The sequence below is a fragment of the Budorcas taxicolor genome, chromosome 15 (assembly GCF_023091745.1).
Source record: "Budorcas taxicolor isolate Tak-1 chromosome 15, Takin1.1, whole genome shotgun sequence".
Taxonomy (NCBI): domain Eukaryota; kingdom Metazoa; phylum Chordata; class Mammalia; order Artiodactyla; family Bovidae; genus Budorcas; species Budorcas taxicolor.
In genome coordinates, this window is record NC_068924.1 from 47,889,373 (window position 1) to 47,908,741 (window position 19,369).

Below are 19,369 nucleotides of genomic sequence, written 5' to 3' on the forward strand. Positions count from 1 at the left end.
AGTTTGTGGTGATTTGATTTAGCAACAATAGGAAATGAACACATCTACCTTACCAAGCATGTGTATCCTGTGCTTCTTTAACTAGAAATAATTATCTCCGGTGACTGCTTTTCCACTAGCTGCTCAGCAACAGTTTTAAAATACATTATTAAGACTCTCCATCAGATATGGCTATCACTCAGTACTTAACCTAAATTTTCGCTCTGGCTCAAAATTAAGCTACTTGAAAAAAAATGCATAAATGGTCTTAATAGTCTTATTCTCAAATTATTTTAAAATACATTTTGTTGGAGTTTAAAACCTTCATGGAAATAAATGAACAATTTAACAAATTTTTGTCAAATTGGACAGCCACATAAATATCACCTAAATAAAGAAATGAAACCCAAATTTCCTCTTCAGTCTTTCCTGAACATAACCTTACAACTGTCACCACATTAAATCGCTATTCTGACTTTTACAGTGTTCAGTTCATTATTTTTCTTTTTATTGTGATTATATAAGTGTGCATCCCGAAACAGCATAGTTTATTTGTATTTAAACTGAAGTAAAAATCATTTTATCAACTCCATTTGCAATCAAATTTTGTCTTTATTTCTACGTTGAAACTGCTTGGGCAAAGGTCCCCAATGAATTCTAAATTATTAATACCAAATTAAATAACCTAGTTCAAATCCTGTCTCCTCATTCCTGGACCTCTGGTCAATATTTGATACTATCAACTGCTGACTTCTTAGATATCTGTGCTTTCTCAGCTCTTCCAGCACCTCTCTATTTGGGTTATTCACTGGTCTCTCTGGAAAATTCTGCTCACTGCATTTTCTGACCAGTCTCTGAGTACAAATGTTGCCCTCCTCAATCCGAAATTCATCCCAGGGACAGGAAGGGGGTGAAGAGGCAATACAAAGAAATTATTGTAACAAAGATCAATCTGTGCAAAACCAACTTATCTTGGAGGGAATCTATTAACATTATCACTCATGGAAATAACGCTCTAGAGATTCAACTCTCAATATATTTACAACCAAGATATTTACAACTTAAGGAAACCATCCTCTGGATTTGGAGAAGAGTTGGAGGATATATCTATTTCTGCTTTATTGACTATGCCAAAGCCTTTGACTGTGTGGATCACAATTAACTGTGGAAAATTCTGAAAGAGATGAGAATACCAGACCACCTAACCTGCCTCTTGAGAAACCTATAGGTATGTCAGGAAGCAACAGTTAGAACTGGACATGGAACAACAGACTGGTTCCAAATAGCAAAAGGAGTACTGTATATTGTCACCCTGCTTGTTTAACTTCTATGCAGAGTACATCCTGAGAAACACTGGACTGGAAGAAACACAAGCTGGAATCAAGATTGGTGGGAGAAATATCAATAACCTCAGATATGCAGATGACACCACCCTTATGGCAGAAAGTGAAGAGGAACTAAAAAGCCTCTTGATGAAAGTGAAAGCAGAGAATGAAAAAGTTGGCCTAAAGCTCAACATTCAGAAAATGAAGATCATGGCATTCCGGTCCCATCACTTCATGGGAAATAGATGGGGAAATAGTGGAAGCAGTGGCTGACTTTATATTTTTGGGCTCCAAAATCACTGCAGATGGTGATTGCAGCCATGAAATTAAAAGACGCTTACTCCGTGGAAGGAAAGTTATGACCAATCTATAGAACATATTCAAAAGCAGAGACGTTACATTGGCAACAAGGTCCGACTAGTCAAGGCTATGGTTTTTCCAGTGGTCATGTATGGATGTGAGAGTTGGACTGTGAAGAAAGCTGAGCACCAAAGAATTGATGCTTTTCAACTGTGGTATTGGAGAAGACTCTTGAGAGTCCCTTGGACTGAAAGGAGGTCTAACCAGTCCATCCTAAAGGAGATCAGTCCTGCATGTTAATTAAAAGGACTGATGCTGAAGCTGAAACTCCAATACTTTGGCCACCTTATGCCAAGAACTGACTCATTGGAAAAGACCCTGATGCTGGGAGGGATTGGGGACAGGAGGAGAAGGGGACGACAGAGGATGAGATGGCTGGATGGCATCACCGACTCGGTGGAAATGAGTTTGGGTAAATTCTGGGTGTTGGTGATGGACAGGGAAGCCTGGTGTGCTGCCTGGTCTATTCATGGGGTCGCGAAGAATCAGACACGACTAAGTGACTGAACTGAACTGGAGGATATAAAGGATTGTATGCCCTGGTATCTAAATACAATGCAAGATGTTTCTGGGGACAGAATAGCTATGATCAGTGTGATGATTTTGATCTCTATGGACTTAAGAAGAGCTTAGGCTGGAAACAGAAGAAAGGAAGCCTGAAGCAGAACTGGTTGTGTGTTCTAAGCTTATACCATAGATCATTTGGAGATCTGGCAAAGATCCGCAAAAATTAGCAATGGACAGCTCTGTCTGGTATATGCACACCTGATGCTTCTCTGAGACCCTATACCTTAGGGACTGGATATAAGCCTCCAGGGAGAGCCAGAACCAGTGCTTTGTAAACCTGCTCACTTGGTATTATGATCAAGACAGGGAGCCTCAGGAGGCTCCAGCTGCACCATGATCCGCAGAGGTTGTGTCCCTGCCTCGGAGTCTGGTGAGTGATAGAAACACCTTGGGCGAGTTTAATGCAAAGCACGCTGTCTGTATACTTGGGATGGAAGTCAAGAGAAGTCATGAGCTATGCTAGATCTGGTTGCAAACTTGACTGTGAGAATTCCTGAGGCAGGGTGGACATTTGTTGGAGGTATCTAGTATCTCTTATCCTCTTATATGATACATTGTATAGTTTTGGGAAACCATCTCTGACTCCTCTTTCCCATCCAAAAATCAGTCGATTTTTTTAAGATTAACTGTAAGATAAATTTCATTTATGTAAAACATACATTAGATAATTGATAATAATTAATGTAAGAAAGAAAAGAAAGAAATAATGAAAACAGAAAGAAAGGCAAGAAGGCTGGGAAGCAGGGAAGGAAGAAAGGGAGAGAATAAAAACTGGAAATACGGTTTCTCACACTGCATTGTAACAGAGGTGATAGCAAGTATTTACCAGTGAAGCTCTTACAATGAAGAAATAGTCTGAAAACGAATGGTAGAAGGGACTGATAATATTAAATCTATAAGATTTTTTTAAAGCATAATAGGTGTGTATTTATACTTTAAAGAACTGAAATGATTTAGTTTATATAGCATTCCTCAAGTCAGTGCAAGTAACTCCAGGACTCTGTGCAACTTGGTGTTCTAAAGCAGCATTAACACCTTTAAAGATCGGTATGGCCACAGAGCCCGCTAGCATCTGGACAACATAGAAATGTTTCTCAGAAAGTTGTACATTTTTGAAAAAAGAATTTTAAAATTCATATTTCCGTAACCTCCTATAAATATTAGAGAATGTTCAACAAAATGTCATAACCACTTTATAACAATGAGACAGTTAAAGATGAAACTGTTGAAGGAAACATTATCCAGAGTATTGCCTTACGCTGGAAGCTCTGGCCATTGTCCAGAGGTGTTCTCTTCCATTCTGTGTTATCTCCTGTCATTTTAGCATTTCTTTGTGAACAAATCCAGACATTTTGTAATGTGTGTCTCTTCTCTATGTATACATGTGTCAGAAATGTATAGTTTGTCCTTACTAAATGTTAATATTCAAAAATCCTTTAAGGCTATGGGAGAGAAGGAAATATCCAGGTGTCTCACTTTACCAGACAAGAATGCAGACTGGAATATTTCAACACAGGGAAAATCTAGACTCAGTTATTTAGTGAGGGCTTAGAACCCTTCTCCTTCATGCATCAGAACCAATACAGGAAGGTACATTTCCATAATTACTTAAGTATCACAATAAAATGAATTTGCTTTCTGAGACATAAAGTTTTCCATTCCTTTCAGCGATGTTACAAAATCTATTTTATTCATTTGATATTGTTGGTATTGTAGTCTCTAAATCGTGTCTGACTTTTTGTGACCCCCTGCTCTGTAGCCTGCCAGGCTCCTCTGTCCATGGGAATTCCCAGACAAAAATACTGAAGTGGGTTGGCATTTCCTTCTCCAAGGGATCTTCTGATTCAAGGATCAAACCCGCATCTCCTGTTTTGCAGGCAGTTTCTTTAGCACTGAACCACCTGGGAAGCCTATATTGTATTCACACTACAGTTTCATCTTTATCTGTCTCATCATTATAAAGTGGTTATGACATTTTGTTGAACAGTTTCTAATATTTATAAGAGGTTATGGAAGCCTGAATAAAATATTCTCCCACAAATAATAATGCTGAATTTCAGGGTGTTTTTTTTTACTTTTATTATCTATACTTATAGGAATTTCATTTTATTACATTTTGAGGTGGGTGCTTTTCCTCTCTGTTGAAAATATACTGTGATGAACAGTGTATAAATACAATTAGTTAGGGGCCGTTTGATGGATACAAAGAATACTTATTGCCCACCTCTCCCTCTGGAACTACAACTCAGAGAGTGTTTTTGGAACAATATAGATGATTCCTAGGACTAATCTGCCCTCACATCTCAAATTAGTGTTCTCACATAAAATTCCAGTATTCTTCTTTGGATCAGAGATCCCTCTCAAATATGATAGTCCTGCTTCTGCTTTTTGCTGTCTTTACAGATGGCTCTTCTCCTTTTCCTTCTTTTTCTTCTTCTTCTTCATATTCTTCATCCTCCTTCACTGCTGCTACTGCTGCTACTAAGTCACTTCAGTCGTGTCTGACTCTCTGCGACCCCATAGACAGCAGCCCACCAGGCTCCCCTGTCTCTGGGATTCTCCAGGCAGGAACACTGAGTGGGTTGCCATTTCCTTCTCCAATGCATGAAAGTGAAGAGCTGTCACTGCCTCCTTCACCATTTGTCCTATAATTGCTGCCGATATTTATTATTAAATTACCCAACTTGTTTTGGTTCTGACCATTGTTGCTCACCCTCCACAGAAATTCTTCTTGAGTTTCTCTTTAGACTAACAGATAACATGTGGAATGGGGATTGTAGGTGTCTTTTATTACTTTATCTGGCAACATTACAGTCAGTTTATGAAAAATAATTAGAATATCATGAAGATTAGTTAGGGCTTCCCTGGCGGCTCAGACGGTGGAAGAATCTGCTGGCAATGAAGGAGACTTGGGTTCAGTTCCTGGGTGGGGAAGATTCCCTGGAGAAAGGAATGGCTATTCTTGCCTGGACAGAGGAGCTATGTGGGCTACAGTCCATGGGATCACAAAAACTGGTCATAACTGCCACATACATGACTTCCCAAGAGGATGCCAACAAAGAGACTCACCATTCAATGTCAACAAAGTTTCTTTAGAACTCCATAAATTCAGATTTTTCACTTTAGTCCTTTCTTTAATAATTGCCCTCAAGAGACCCAGAATCATTAAGAAGGGGAGTCATGGAAAGCAGGATGCAGATTCACAGTTGGGATTCTTTATCTGTCTCATGGTCAGTGCCCTAGTTGGTGAACTAGTTTGTGAACGTGTTCTCTGGTGACCCATGGGTTACAGGACCTTCAAAAACACAATTACATATCATATATCAGTCTATGACTTAAACTGAGTACATAGCAGGAACTCAGTAATTGTGTAAGACCACTGAGAATATATTGTATCTCCAACAACAAATACTATCGAGTCTTCAGCTTCTTTTTCTCACATGTCTGCACCAGCTATTCAGATATTTTTAGAGAGCTAGAAGTAGGATTGAGAAGAGACTTGAGTCCAGTAAACAAACACATCAAGCTCAAACCCTTCTTGGTGTCTTCCTGTCACAGATGTTACTTTTGATGTCCTGACTGCCAAAGCAAAATATATATCTGGTAATATCAGGAGTTCAGAGTTCATATTAACATTTTTATATACATTATTTCCTAACCCCTGAGCATTCATTAGATACAATTATCTGAATCTTGGTTTCCTTACAACCCTATTATATTATAAAAACTGTTTTAGATTAGGCACATGGACTGTGCTCTCAATACAGAGTTCCCCTTTGCGTTTTTTATACCTTGGAACATCTTCATATGAGGAAGGAATTTTCTATATGTGAAGGGCCAAATTTGATCCTGACAACTAGGACAAGCCACCAAGAAGAGAGCACAGCATTAATCCCCAGGCAGAAGTCAACAACCTTTTTGGCGTCAAGGATGGTTTGCCCGGAAGACAATTTTTTGCCTCCCAGACCAGGAGGGTGGGTGGGTGGTTCAGGGATGACTCAAGTGCATTACATTTATTGAGAACTTTATTTCCAATACTATTACATCACTTCCACCTCAGAAGATCAGGCATTAGAACCCTGAGACTAGGCAATCCTGTCGTAGGGAAATTTTTGCAGGAATATGATTCAGTATTGTGACCAGAGCAGTATTACTGTAGGCATGGGCCAGGGGTACCATATGGGATAAGATGATAGAAAATGCTATGAAAGAATAATATTTTGTTGCTTCCACAATTGTTAAAGGGCAAAATTCTCTCAGAGATATGGCAGTTCCTATCAACAATAATGCCAGCAGTTTCTTCTTCATACTGATGGATTTCCCGGGACTGGAGGCTGCTCACTGCTGGACAGCTGTTCCTGTCTGCTTCATCTATGTTCTCTCTTTGCTGGGCAACACCACCATACTGCACAAGGTCAAGTCTGTTCCCAGCCTCCACACTCCCATGTACCTCTTCCTCTCCATGCTCTCAGTGGCTGACCTGGGCCTCACAGTTTCCACACTGCCTTCCATGGCAGCTGTTTTTCTCCTGGGCCAGAGGAAGGTGGGAGCTGCAACCTGCTTTGTGCAACTCTTCTTCATCCACACATGCTCAGTAATTGAGTCAGCTGTGCTGTTGGCCATGGCTTTTGACCGCTGTGTGGCTATCCGAGAGCCCTTACGCTATGCCACCATCCTGACAGCCAAGCGCATCGGGGCCATTGGGCTGGCCAGTGTGACCCGTAGTGCTGCCCTCCACCTGCCCCTGCCTGTCCTCCTTGGAAGACTGCGGTTCCCACCTGTGAATGCACTGTCACATTCCTACTGTGTTCACCCTGATGTTCTGAGGCTGGCCAGTTCCAGCACAGTTGTGAACAGTGGCCTTGGGCTCTTTGTGATGCTCTCCACATTGGGTGTGGATGCGGTCCTCATTCTCCTCTCCTATGTGATGATTTTGAAGGCAGTATTGAACATTGCTTCCAATGCTGGACGACTGAAAGCCCTCAATACTTGTATTTCCCATATTTGTGCTGTACTGTTATTTTATACACCACTGGTCAGCCTGTCTGTGATCCATCACTTTGGCAAAAGGAAGCTGCCAGCTCAGATATACATGCTTCTCTCCTATTTGCACTTTCTTGTACCTCCAATGCTCAACCCAATTGTCTACACTGTCAGAGCCAAAGAGATTCGAGCACGCATTCTGAAGGTGCTCCAACCCAGTAAATTCTGAGCCTCAGGGTTGAAATCCTAGTTATGATTACCAGCCTGCTTACTGAAGATTTCTCAGAGAGGAGGCAAAGAGTACTTTTCATAATCTTTCAATTAATTAGTCAGAAACACTGACCAAAATACATTATGGTTTTTTTCCAGCCGCTTAACAGTGCCTGCTTAACGAAAAACAAACTAACCAACAAATATGTTTCTTATTTGAAGTCATTATCAGTCTGCAGACTACTCAGATTATTGCAGAGGAAACTGACAGCCTCCTGAGAATATCATTTTCATGTAAAAGCAAGCAAATTAGAAGAGTAGGATTCCAAAATGACATCTAATGATGCCTTCCAACTAAAAACCTAGAACCATACAAAATTAAGCTAGAGAGCCTTGCTTTGTTGTACTGTCTGAAAATTTGACAAATATGTGAAATCAAAATATGTTTTTCTTATGATTTGCATACTAACTCAAGATGTGAGTTACACTGGTTCATGTAAGCCAAGTAGAATATTTCAAAAAATTGAAGTGCATTTTGAAGGAATAAATACATTAATTATCATAATAAGATGAAATGTATTAAAATGTGAATATTATGCAGATCAGTGTTTCTTTAAGCTTCATGAGGTATGAAAAGCAGATACAGACTCCAATATTCTTCAGCCCTCTGAATATAATGAAAGCACTGCTCCTCACTTTCTAATAAAGACATGAGGTATTCTGAGTCTTCATAAACTATCGTGTTATAGTCTTTGAATGTTGAATACCATGTACAACTGAATTTTAAGGAGATTTTTAAAGTAAGCAAAGTTGTCATCCTGCAAGGCCGTTTTTATGAGAACTGACTAGGCCTTCATAGACAAGTCAAAGCTAGAGAAACTGATTTGCTCTGGTGTCACGGTTTCTTTCTTTCAAAAGTAAATCTTAAGTTAACTTCTTTGATAGAACTGCTCTATTACAAACATAATCTGTACTAGTGATATAGGGAAGAGCAAATTTTGACTGTGTATTGTATCCATTTCTTTCATTTTAATCTTTGCTTACCATTGCTTTTGTTCACTAAAATGATATTGTCTATACATAATGGCCTGCCATAGGGAATCCTGCCCCTCTATGAATGTCAAACCAAAATGCCTTTGTTCAGGACCCTGTCCACATGTAGATATCTACAGGAAGGAAGAAATTAACACATCACTCCCCTGAGACTGGCCATTGCAGGAGACATTTGTGAGATTAATGACCTTCTCCTTTTACTTCGTCACCTTCCCCTCCCCCCGCATCTGTGTTATATTAAAGAATCTGGCATCCAGACCCCAATAAGATGTTATTTGTAGACAGTAGTCTGCCATCTTCTACAGCAGCTAGCTTCCTATATAAGGTCGTATTCCTTGCTTCAACACCTAGTCTCTCAGATTTATTGATTTCTCATGTGCTGAGATTCCCTGATAGCTTAGTTGGTAAAGAATCCGCCTGCAATGCAGGATACCCTGGTTCGATCCCTGGGTTGGAAAGAGCCCCTGGAGAAGGAATAGGCTACCCACTTCAGTATTTTTGGGCTTCCCTTGTGGCTCAGCTGGTAAAGAATCGATCTGCAATGCAGGAGACGTTGGTTCATCCCTGGGTTGGGAAGATCTCCTGGAGAAGGGAAAGGCTACTCACTCTAGTAATCTGGTCCAGATAATTCCATGGACTGACTGTATAGTCCATAGGGTCCCAAAGAGTTGGACAAGACTGAACAACTTTCACTTTCATATGTGGTAAGCAGAAGGAGCTTGGATTTGGTAACACTAGGTAACATTAGGTCAAGTAAGTCTGTCACTCACAGGCTAATACTTTCCTCCATTAGGAAGAGAACTGCTGTAAATTTGCATTCAATTTCCCTGTCTGAGCTTGTAAAACACAGTCAGGCAGAAAGCCCAGATGGATATGAATTTCACATCTTGTTTCCTTTATCACAAGAAATCAAAGATCTTCCTGCTTGTTTTTCAAGATTTGATATATTTTACATATCTTGCCCAGAGTTAGAGTTATTTATTTATTAGTTGGAATATGTTTAATATCCACTGTTTCTTTATGACATATAACATGAAGGTGGAAATTGAAGTGGAAAATTTTTCAAGCCTCTCTATTTTTCTGCATTCATACTCAGGCATTTGACAAGTAAGTGTGTCTACAAAAATTAAGCTTTCATTTTATTTTGCCTATACTGTGAAACAAAGAACTTTACAAAACATTATTTCATAGTAGCATTAATTGTCTTGGTTTTCAATGCTCTGGCTAAATTTCTAATTTCTATTTAACTCATGTTAAATTGACATGTCCTCAAAGTTGGAAAGTCTTTCATTTTATTGAACTTTAAAATTTCTGTGGCAACAATAGAAAGTTTCTTTGCTGCATTTGTATGACCATCATTATCATATAATTTATTTCATGTTTATTATGTGCTTTTAAAATAACTTACTAGTGATTTGTATATATTATTATATTAAAAACTCACTATAGTATTATAAAATAATAATAATATTAAAATAAGAGATAATTATTCAAATATTTGAGTAACAACAAGCATTGTCTTAAATTTTTTAATGGAGTACCTGGTTTAATCCTCAAAAATACGGTGAATTAGCTCTTTTCACTATTCCAATTTCATGGATAAGGAAACTGAGTCAATGAGAGATTAAATGACATACCCAAATATTTTGAGCTATTAAGCGACAGAGTTGAGATTCAATCCTAGACAGTTTAACCCTAGGGCCATTGATGTTAATCATATATCTGTTACTTCCCAGTAGTAGTAATGTTATATTTTAGGGACATGAGAAATGAGGCCCAAAAGAGCCTGCACATCTTAGACAATTACCAGTAAAGACTTTTTCAACTCAGGCCTTTCTGATGTTGAAGCTTGTACTCTCAAAAAGACCAATTGCTTTTTAATTGGAATAATCAGGGACACAGTAACTGAAAAATTCAGCGTTGGCAGGTCCAAAGAACTTCCAATCACAACAGAGTCTTTGGCCCATTACAAAACTTGTTTGGGGAGTGACATGGTTAAAAGCAATTGCTTCCCCAAAGCCTAGAGTGTTCATCAAGGGAGAAAATTCAGGAATGTACCCAGGAGAGGGGTGGGAAATGTTCTCAGATCTTATCTCCTTCTGGGTAAGTAAACAATCTATGGGGTTTGGAGTGGAAAGAAGAAAAAAAAACCAGTTTGCCAAGTTTCCTTATTAGTGCTAGTTTAAGGACTTGTTAATATGTTTTGAATTAAGACCCTGGAAAAGGATATTATGTTGAAGATTTAGAGGAAGAAAAGGGGCTCTTCATCTTCAGATACTATCAAGAGCTATTGGATAGGTTTTCTAAAGCATCTCTCAAAAGTATTGTCATAACAGATAGAACTAATTAAATGGCAAGTAGGAGCTGGTAACTTATTTTCAAAAGCCCCCACTGTCTTAAATACAGCCTGATATGTGTGTACCTGAATTTCTAGGCAGATGGATTCTATGCTCCTTAAGGGAGATAAGCTAAAGTGAGGAAAAGTTTAAGGAACAGAATGGTATGGGGATTGCTGGTTTGTGAAGACAGTTTGAAAAGATGGTTTATTTCTCCTTGCAAGATGGAAGTGAACAAAAAGATGTGAATTGATAAGCCTAAAGTGATCAAGATTACTTGGAATTTTGTCTAAATCTCTGAAGAATCAGCATTGAAAAGTGCCTTGGATTTTGAATATGGTAAGTAAATTTTCTAAGTTAAAGGATGGACAATATTCACAGTTATTATTTACTTTCTAAATATTTTATAGGCTACTAGGAACTCTTCTATCCACTGTCTTAGTTTATCTGCAAGTAAAACTATCAGATTGACACACTGTGAGAATTAGTACAATTCACCCGTTTCCATTCTTTAGATGATGGGAGAAGTGAAATTAGCATAGTATATGTGAGTGTGTGTATACAGTGTGAGAGGAGAATCCTTTATGAACACAAAGTCTATTCTCTGATTATTCCCTATTACTATCATGGCAGAATATTCTCTCTCAATGCTGTTGATCTGAATTCTAACGTGCCTAAGGATTCTATGGTCATTCCCTGTGGCTCAGCTGGTAAAGAATCTGCCTGTGATGCTGCAGACCCAGTCCCTGGGATGGGAAAGTGCCCTGGAGAAGGGAAAGGCTACCAACTTCAGTATTCTGGCCTGAAGAATTCCATGAACTGTATAGGCCATGGGGTCGCAAAGAGTCAGACATGACTGAGCAAGATTTTCACTTTAATGTGCCTGCAGAAGAAAATAAATATTGGTGTTAGAAAATCCAGTGTGGCTTCCCACTTTGTACCTTGATGCCACAGGTTTTCTCCTAGTTGGAAATCTGTGGACAAAACAAAAGGAGGAATTCCTATAAGGAAGAAGCTCACAGTGCATCCTTAACTCTCACGGAAACAGCTCTTGTTAAGTCCAAGTTTTGTTGAAGTTGCTTTGTTTGTTTATTTATTTACTGTTTTATTGCTGGAGCCTGAACCAGAGGCAAGTATCCAGACTTTTCAACCATATTATTCTGCTTCTTACAATGAAATCCCTTCACTTAGCAAATACTTTTTTTTTTAAATTAAAACAAGAAAAATTGTCACATACACATGAATACACACACACACAAACAAAACTTTCCCTCTTCTAGGCAGTCAATTTCGTACAAAACATAAAAAGTAATAATACACACTACATATATGTGCATCTCAATGTCTTCTTTCAGAGCTCCATTTTCGCAAAGACTAAGTAAGTGAAATAATGCCAGGAACCCTGAATCTGCTTATTTTAGAGACATTCATTGTACTTTTACCTATACATGTAAAACCTGTGAGTAAAGCAAAGGGTCTTTCAGTCTGTTGAAGAAATGTTAAAGATTCTTCTCTAACTTTGAAGAAACCCCAGGGTGAAGATAGGATGAGAATTCAGTAACTGACTAGAAATTTCATAAATCTGTATGTAAAAAGGATAAAAAAGCATGTCCACGTTCCTACAGCAACAGAATTTAGTGGACAGATTACCTTATTAACAATGTGATACTTTTCAAACAGATTCTTTACCTAGTGAACCATCCGGGAAGTCCTGAAAATTTTTTTTTTTAAACAGTATCCTTATTTATTATAATCTCTACATGTTTCTTTAATCTGTAATGATCTATGGTAAACTCATTTGGTACATCCTACTAAAACACTCTGAGTTTGTGACTGTCTTTTTTGATCCCATCTCAGAGTTTAGCCCTAAGATGCAAGGTTTCTTTCTTTGTCTGAGTGTTCCTTTTCTCTTAACTCATGCCTTTTGATTTTCCCCCACTTTTTTGTTTTAGTGGGACTTCAAGAGCACTGCACTCATCTGTTTACTAAGCAATACTATTTCTAAGAATGTCCCACAGTGACTCTCAGACTTCGGTTTGCATCAGAATTACCTGGAGAATTGGTTAAAGCACCTTAATTCTGGGCTTCTTCCTGAGAAACCATCATTCAGTAGACTTGGGTGGGACCTAATAATTTTTACTTATTACAGTTTCTCATGCAGATGATACCGCTAACCCAGGGTCCACACTTTCAGAGCCATTTGCTATATATTCAGCACAGAAGATAATACCACCCTGATCACTGAAGTCCCAGCAAATGGAATACAGTTTTCTTAAGTGATGGTATCGGTTCTAGAAGATTCGCCTAACTCTCTTATTTCTGTTGCAATTACATCTATCGTAGATATCTACCTCCTAGTTAACCTGTGTGCTAGTAACATAAGGTATTCCTTGATACATCTGTATAGGACAGGAAAGACTGGCATGCTGCAATCCACGGGGCCACAAAGAGTAGGACATGACTGAGTGACTGAACAACAACAACAACAACAATCCAACCACTTAATCACATACACAAAAATCTCCAACTTTTTTGTTCCTTTTCATCCTTCTGCTTTCTTCAATTGCCCCCTCCTCAGAGAACTTCAACCTAATCGGGAAGTCTAAAGTAACACCCCCTTCTCTTTCCACATTGTTTTATCTTCTTCACCTATTTGAAATAATATTGACTCATGCATCTCTTTTTATTGAGATTTTATTTTTTTTCATCATTCTATTTCCTGAATCTTGAACATTGCCTCAGACAGTTTGATTACTGACTGAAAATGAAGGCATCTCATCTGGTGGTAAGAAAGTAGCTTACAATAGACAAACCTGAAGGGGCCATTATGAAGGAACTTTAAAAAAACAGGAATTCATGAGAGTTTTTAGTTTACTTTGATTTGAAGATAAGGTTTGTGAGTACCTCAAGTCTGTTTGACTGGCATTTGTCTTCCAAGCAACAATATTCAGAGTAAAAAGCACTGAGTCAGAAAGAATCACTTCCAGTCCTGGATCCTCCTTTCACTTATTTATTTTTAAAATAATTCTATTTATTCCTTTATGGCTGTGTTGGGCCTTTGTTGCTGCATGGGCTTTCTCTAGTTGCAGCAAACTGGGGCTACTCTCCAGCTGCAGTGTGCAGGCTTCTCACCACAGCAGCTTCTCTTGCTGTAGAGCATGGGCTCTAGAGCAGGCTGGCTTCAGTAGTTGCAGTATGTGGGCTGGGCTCAGTAATTGTGATTCCTGGTCTCTAGAGTACAGGCTCAGGAGTTGTGGTGCACGGACCTAGTTGCTCCGTAGCATGTGGCAACTTCCTGGACCAGGAATCAAACCCGTGTCCCCTGCATTGGCAGATGGACTCTTTACCCCTGAGCCATGAGGAAAGCCTCCCTCCTTTTATTATCTATGTAAACTTAGGACAGTTAAGTATTTGAATTCTTCATGATTAAGTTGCTTTGTCTGGAAAAACTGATTTGCTACGTTCTGAAGTTTAAATTGCTTTAAAATGGTATATATGACAATGTTCTGTAAAGTACTTTAAATGAAATAAAAAGGTAATGAACTACATATTTTTACCTGAAGAAGAAAAAGTGAAAGAATTCACAAACATGCAGACCTCCTTTTCAAAGAGAGAGTAATACTGGATTGTATTTCTCCTGGCATATAAAATGAAATGTGATAAAGGAAAAATACCAATACCATCTGAAAAAAAAGCATCTGAGTATAAGATTTAGTAAGATTGCTCAAAATTAAATTACCCTTTTCATTGTGATTCTTTAATGTTTTATATTTCTGGAAAACTGCAGTAATCTCCCTTTGTTTATGATTAGGAAGGAAAGTGAAAAAACTTTCTAATTGAGTTCTCTTTCACTGTATTCTCAAAAAGGAACTCATAATGGGCAAAGTACAGAAAGGTGGTTGAGATGGCACGGAGTGACACAGTGGCCAAAATTCAAGGGAGAGAACACAGAGAAAACAAAAGATCTACTCTCAGATTTTTGTACTCCTCCAGAAATTACTTTTTAAGTGGAGCTAAATTCTGATTTATTGGCAAACAATGTCTTTTTCTAGTTCCTATAATTTCATAAATATAATGCTGAATAGTTTACTGATGATCTTTAAAGTGCCTGCTCAATATGCAGTGAGTTAGGAATCATTCTATTTATATATTATACTTATGCATATAAGACAGTGAATCATAGGCATTAGACAAAGAATCATATTTGGATAAATGTCCATAACTTGGCATTTTAGATTGCATGTAGAAAGGCTTCATTTGTGTGCTCACATGGGTGTGTTAATGTGTTAAAGGAAACCATGTTTTAGTATGTATGAAAGTATCTCTCTGCAAAATTCTCCTGTTCACCTTATTAAAGAAGTACTTCCTGAAAAGTATGTGAAGGAGATCCTGACAAGGAGTGAGGAAACTGAACTCTGCTTTTAGATCAGACACACTGACTACACTGGATCCTGGATTTAATTTCCCAGTATGTATAATGTAGAGTTAGAATCAATATGGTCTCACTCCCTTTTAAGAACCATGATTCAAATTCTGATTTAGGGTTAAATTTTGTTGTCTGGCTCCAGAGCCAATCTTACTACATATGCATGATTTCTTCTAATAATTCAAACTCACTTTTGTTTTTTAAGGGTTTCTGATCTATGAAATAGGAGAAATACTTGGAAAAATTAAAAGGCTGTAATTATCACAGAATCATTTTGGGGAATCTTTTCAATGTATTAATTTATAGAACAGGTTCTGACCCAGTAATCTTTTAATTCTAGGACATGTGATTGTGCTTTTGGAGTTCCACCCCTCAGGTCACCATGGCAGACTCCAACCACACTGGCACCTCCTTCTTCCTCACAGGTCTGCCAGGCCTTGAAGCTGTGCACAGGTGGCTTTCCATTCCTCTGTGTGCCATGTATGTGGCTGCTCTGGCAGGAAACAGCCTGATCCTGTGGGTGGTGAGGTCAGAGCCCTCCCTGCACCAGCCCATGTACTACTTCCTGTCCATGTTGGCTATGACCGACCTGGGGCTGTCTGCCTCCACCCTGCCCACCATGCTCTCCATCTACATGCTGGGAGTCAGGGAGGTGGCCCTGGACGTGTGTCTGGCCCAGCTCTTCTTCATCCACACCTTCTCAATCATGGAGTCCTCTGTGCTGCTGGCCATGGCTTTTGACCGTTTTGTAGCCATCAGCAAGCCCCTGCACTATGGTACCATGCTCACGAGTCCCAGGATTGCCAGGCTGGGCCTGGCCATTGTGGTACGCAGCATCGGTCTCCACATCCCAGCCCCCATCATGCTGAAGCAGCTGCCTTACTGCAGGACTCGCCTGCTGTCCCACTCCTACTGCCTGCACCCAGACGTCATGAAGCTGGCCTGTGCTGACACCCACATCAACAGCGTCTACGGTCTCTTTGTGGTGCTGTCCACACTGGGGGTGGACTCTGTGCTCATTGTCCTGTCCTATGGGCTCATCCTCCAGACAGTGTTGTCCATTGCATCCAAGGCCGAGCGCCTCAAAGCCCTCAACACTTGTGTCTCCCACATCTGTGCTGTGCTGCTCTTCTACACACCTATGATTGGCCTGTCCATGATCCACAGATTTGGCAGACGAGCCTCCCCTTCCAGCCATGTGCTGCTCTCTTATCTGCACTTTCTCACACCTCCAGTGCTCAACCCAGTGGTTTATGCCATTAAGACCAGGCAGATCCGACTGAGGATGCTGCACCTCTTCCGCTCAGATGGGACCAACATCAGAGATGCTCAGGATCGTTAAGTCTTTGGTAGAGAGGGAAAAAGCATGCAAGACTCCATCATAGTTTTCTAATGAGCCACTGAACATAAAGTAAGTCCCATAATGGGGAGAAGACAGGGATGAGACACACAACGACTTCCACAGAAAGTTCTCAGTCATGGGAAGAAATAACCACATCAGTGACTTGGTTTTCATTAAACAAAGTTCAGCCTCTGTTTTAGAAGAAAAGTTCATAAAATTTAAGGCTCAAGGGGAGAATTGCCATTCTAAATGGAAAAGGGACTGTAAAGAATTACTTCCAAACTTTATAAATGTATCAAAAAAAAAAAAAAGGACATAAAAAAAAAGCTTTTCCTGGGAGTTTAGGAGAATTTGGCGCACATAGGGTTATGGGTATGTTTGGAATTCAGTGATATTAGAAGTATTTTGGAAAATCTCCATTAAATATAATCTTCATGAGGGAATGAATTCATTTATTGTTGACAATTACATCCCCTTTCTTCAACATAGCACTTTCTATTTATTAGGTGTTTGGCTGTATTTATTGAATTAAAGGATAAATGAATGCCTGGGTTATATTTTTGAGGAAGACTGGAAATAATGAAGTATTCATAAGGCAATAAATGTAATTCTAGATACGGGAAAATCAAGCATAGGAGTACTTCTTAGTTTCCTTTTTAGGGCATTTCAGGATTTTGCTGTTTCCCTCTATTTCTCAATATTAATTTCAAAGATGGTTTCAATATTCTGCTTTTAAACAGCAAATATGTTTGGCCAGAGTTATAACCCCATTTTTGAATAATGAGAATGAAAGTAAGTAGATTGTTCCTTCAGAAGGCTCATAACATATAATTTTAATAAATTAAGCTTTCATCAAACATTTTTAAAAGCAAAAGTATTCATAGTAATGGTTATATGATAAATGTTGCTATGGGCACTTTACCCTGAAGTGTTTTTTGCCACTTTTAGGACCTCATTAATGATCTAATAGGTAAATATCCTCTTAATCATGAAAAAAAATTCTCAGAAACTAGTTTTTTTATGATCAATAAATTAGGGAATGAGGGAGACCTGGAGAAAAATCATGGTTCAAATTGTTGCTAATTATAACTGCAAATCTTCTAATAATAAAGGTATTTTCATGTCATGAACTGTGAAATTTCAGCTTATTAGTCACTATTTGAACTGAAAATGGGAAGCAGAGAAGTGAGATTCACCTGAGAAGTGGTATTATTTTGCCATTTTTTATGATACACCATGATAATAGTCATTCTGCAATTTATGTACACAGTACACTCACTGCACTCAATATGCCAGAAAATTTGGAAAACTCAGCAGTTGCCAAAGGACTGGAAAAGATAAGTTTTTATTCCAATCCCAAAGAATGGCAATGACAAATAATGTTCACTCATCTTGCATGCTAGCAAAGTAATGCTCAAAATTCTCCAACCCAAGCTTCAACAGTACGTGAACCAAGAACTCCAGATGTTCAAGCTGGATTTAGAAAGGGCAGAGGAACCAGATATCAAATTGTCAACATCCATTGGATCACAGAAAAAGCAAGAGAATTCCAGAAAAATATCTACTTTAGCTTCACTGACTACACTAAAGCAGTGTGGATCACAGCAAACTGTGGAAAATTCTGAAAGAGATGAGAATACTAGACCACCTTACCTGCCTCCTGAGAAACCTGTATGCAGGTCAAGAAGAAACAGCTAGAACCAGATATGATACAACAGACTGGTTCCAAATTGGGAAAGGAGTACTTCAAAGCTCTATAGTGTCACCTTGTTTATTTAACTTATATGCAGAGTATATCATGTGAAATGCCAGGCTGGATGAAGCACAAGCTGCAATCAAGATCGCTGGGAGAAATATCAATAACCTCAGATATGCAGATGATACCATCCTTATGGCAGAAAGTGAAGAGGAACTAAAGAGCCTTTCGATGAAAGTGAAAAACCAGAGCAAAAAGCTGGGTTAAAAGTCTACATTCAAAAAATGAAGATCATGGCATCTGGTCCCATCAATTCGCGGCAAATAGATGGGGAGACAATGGAAACAGTGACAGACTTTACTTTCTTGGGCTCCAAAATCACTGCAGATGGTGACTACAGCCAGGAAATTAAAAGACGCTTGCTCCTTGGAAGAAAAGTTATGACCAGCGTAGAAAGCATATTAAAAAGCAGAAGCATTACTTTGGCAACAAAGGTCCATATAGCCTAAGCTATGGTTTATCCAGTAGTCATGTATGGATGTGAGAGTTGGACCATAAAGAAAGCTGAGCACCAAAGAATTGATGTTTTTGAACTGTGGTGTTAGAGAAGACTCTTGAGAGTCCCTTGGACTGCAAGGAGATCCAACCAGTCAATCAGTCCTGAATATCCTTTGGAAGGACTGATGCTGAAGCTGAAGCTCCAATACTTTGGCCACCTGATGTGAAGAACTGACTCACTAGAAAAGACCCTGATGCTAGGAAAGATTGAAGGCAGGAGGAGAAGGGAAGGACAGAGGATGAGATGGTTAGATGTATCCCCAACTTGATGGACATAAGTTTGAGCAAGCTCTGGGAGTTGGTGATGGATTGGAAGCCTGGTGTGCTGCAGTCCATGAGGTCGCAACGGATTAGAGACAACTGAGCGACTGAGCTGAACTGAACTGAATTGATGTATTTGGCTTCCCCAGTGGCACAGTGGTAAAAAATCTGCCTGCCAGTCCAAGAGATGCAAGAGACATGGGTTCCATCCTGGAGCAGGACATGGATCTCCTGGAGTAGGAAATGGCAATCCACTCCAGCATTCTTCCCTGG

At 39.1% G+C, this 19,369-nt stretch overlaps 2 protein-coding genes across 2 annotated transcripts; both read left to right on the forward strand.

Annotated features, from left to right (window-relative positions):
* Window positions 1-6,495: 6,495 nt before the first annotated feature.
* LOC128059886 (olfactory receptor 51G1-like) lies at window positions 6,496-7,443 on the forward strand. The gene has a single exon (XM_052652152.1). It carries the CDS (start codon window positions 6,496-6,498, stop codon window positions 7,441-7,443), a length of 948 nt encoding a protein of 315 aa, XP_052508112.1.
* An 8,178-nt stretch (window positions 7,444-15,621) lies between these two features.
* Window positions 15,622-16,581, forward strand: LOC128060605 (olfactory receptor 51G2-like). The gene has a single exon (XM_052652993.1). The coding sequence runs from the start codon at window positions 15,622-15,624 to the stop codon at window positions 16,579-16,581; it is 960 nt and encodes a 319-aa protein (XP_052508953.1).
* The last annotated feature ends 2,788 nt before the right edge of the window (window positions 16,582-19,369 follow it).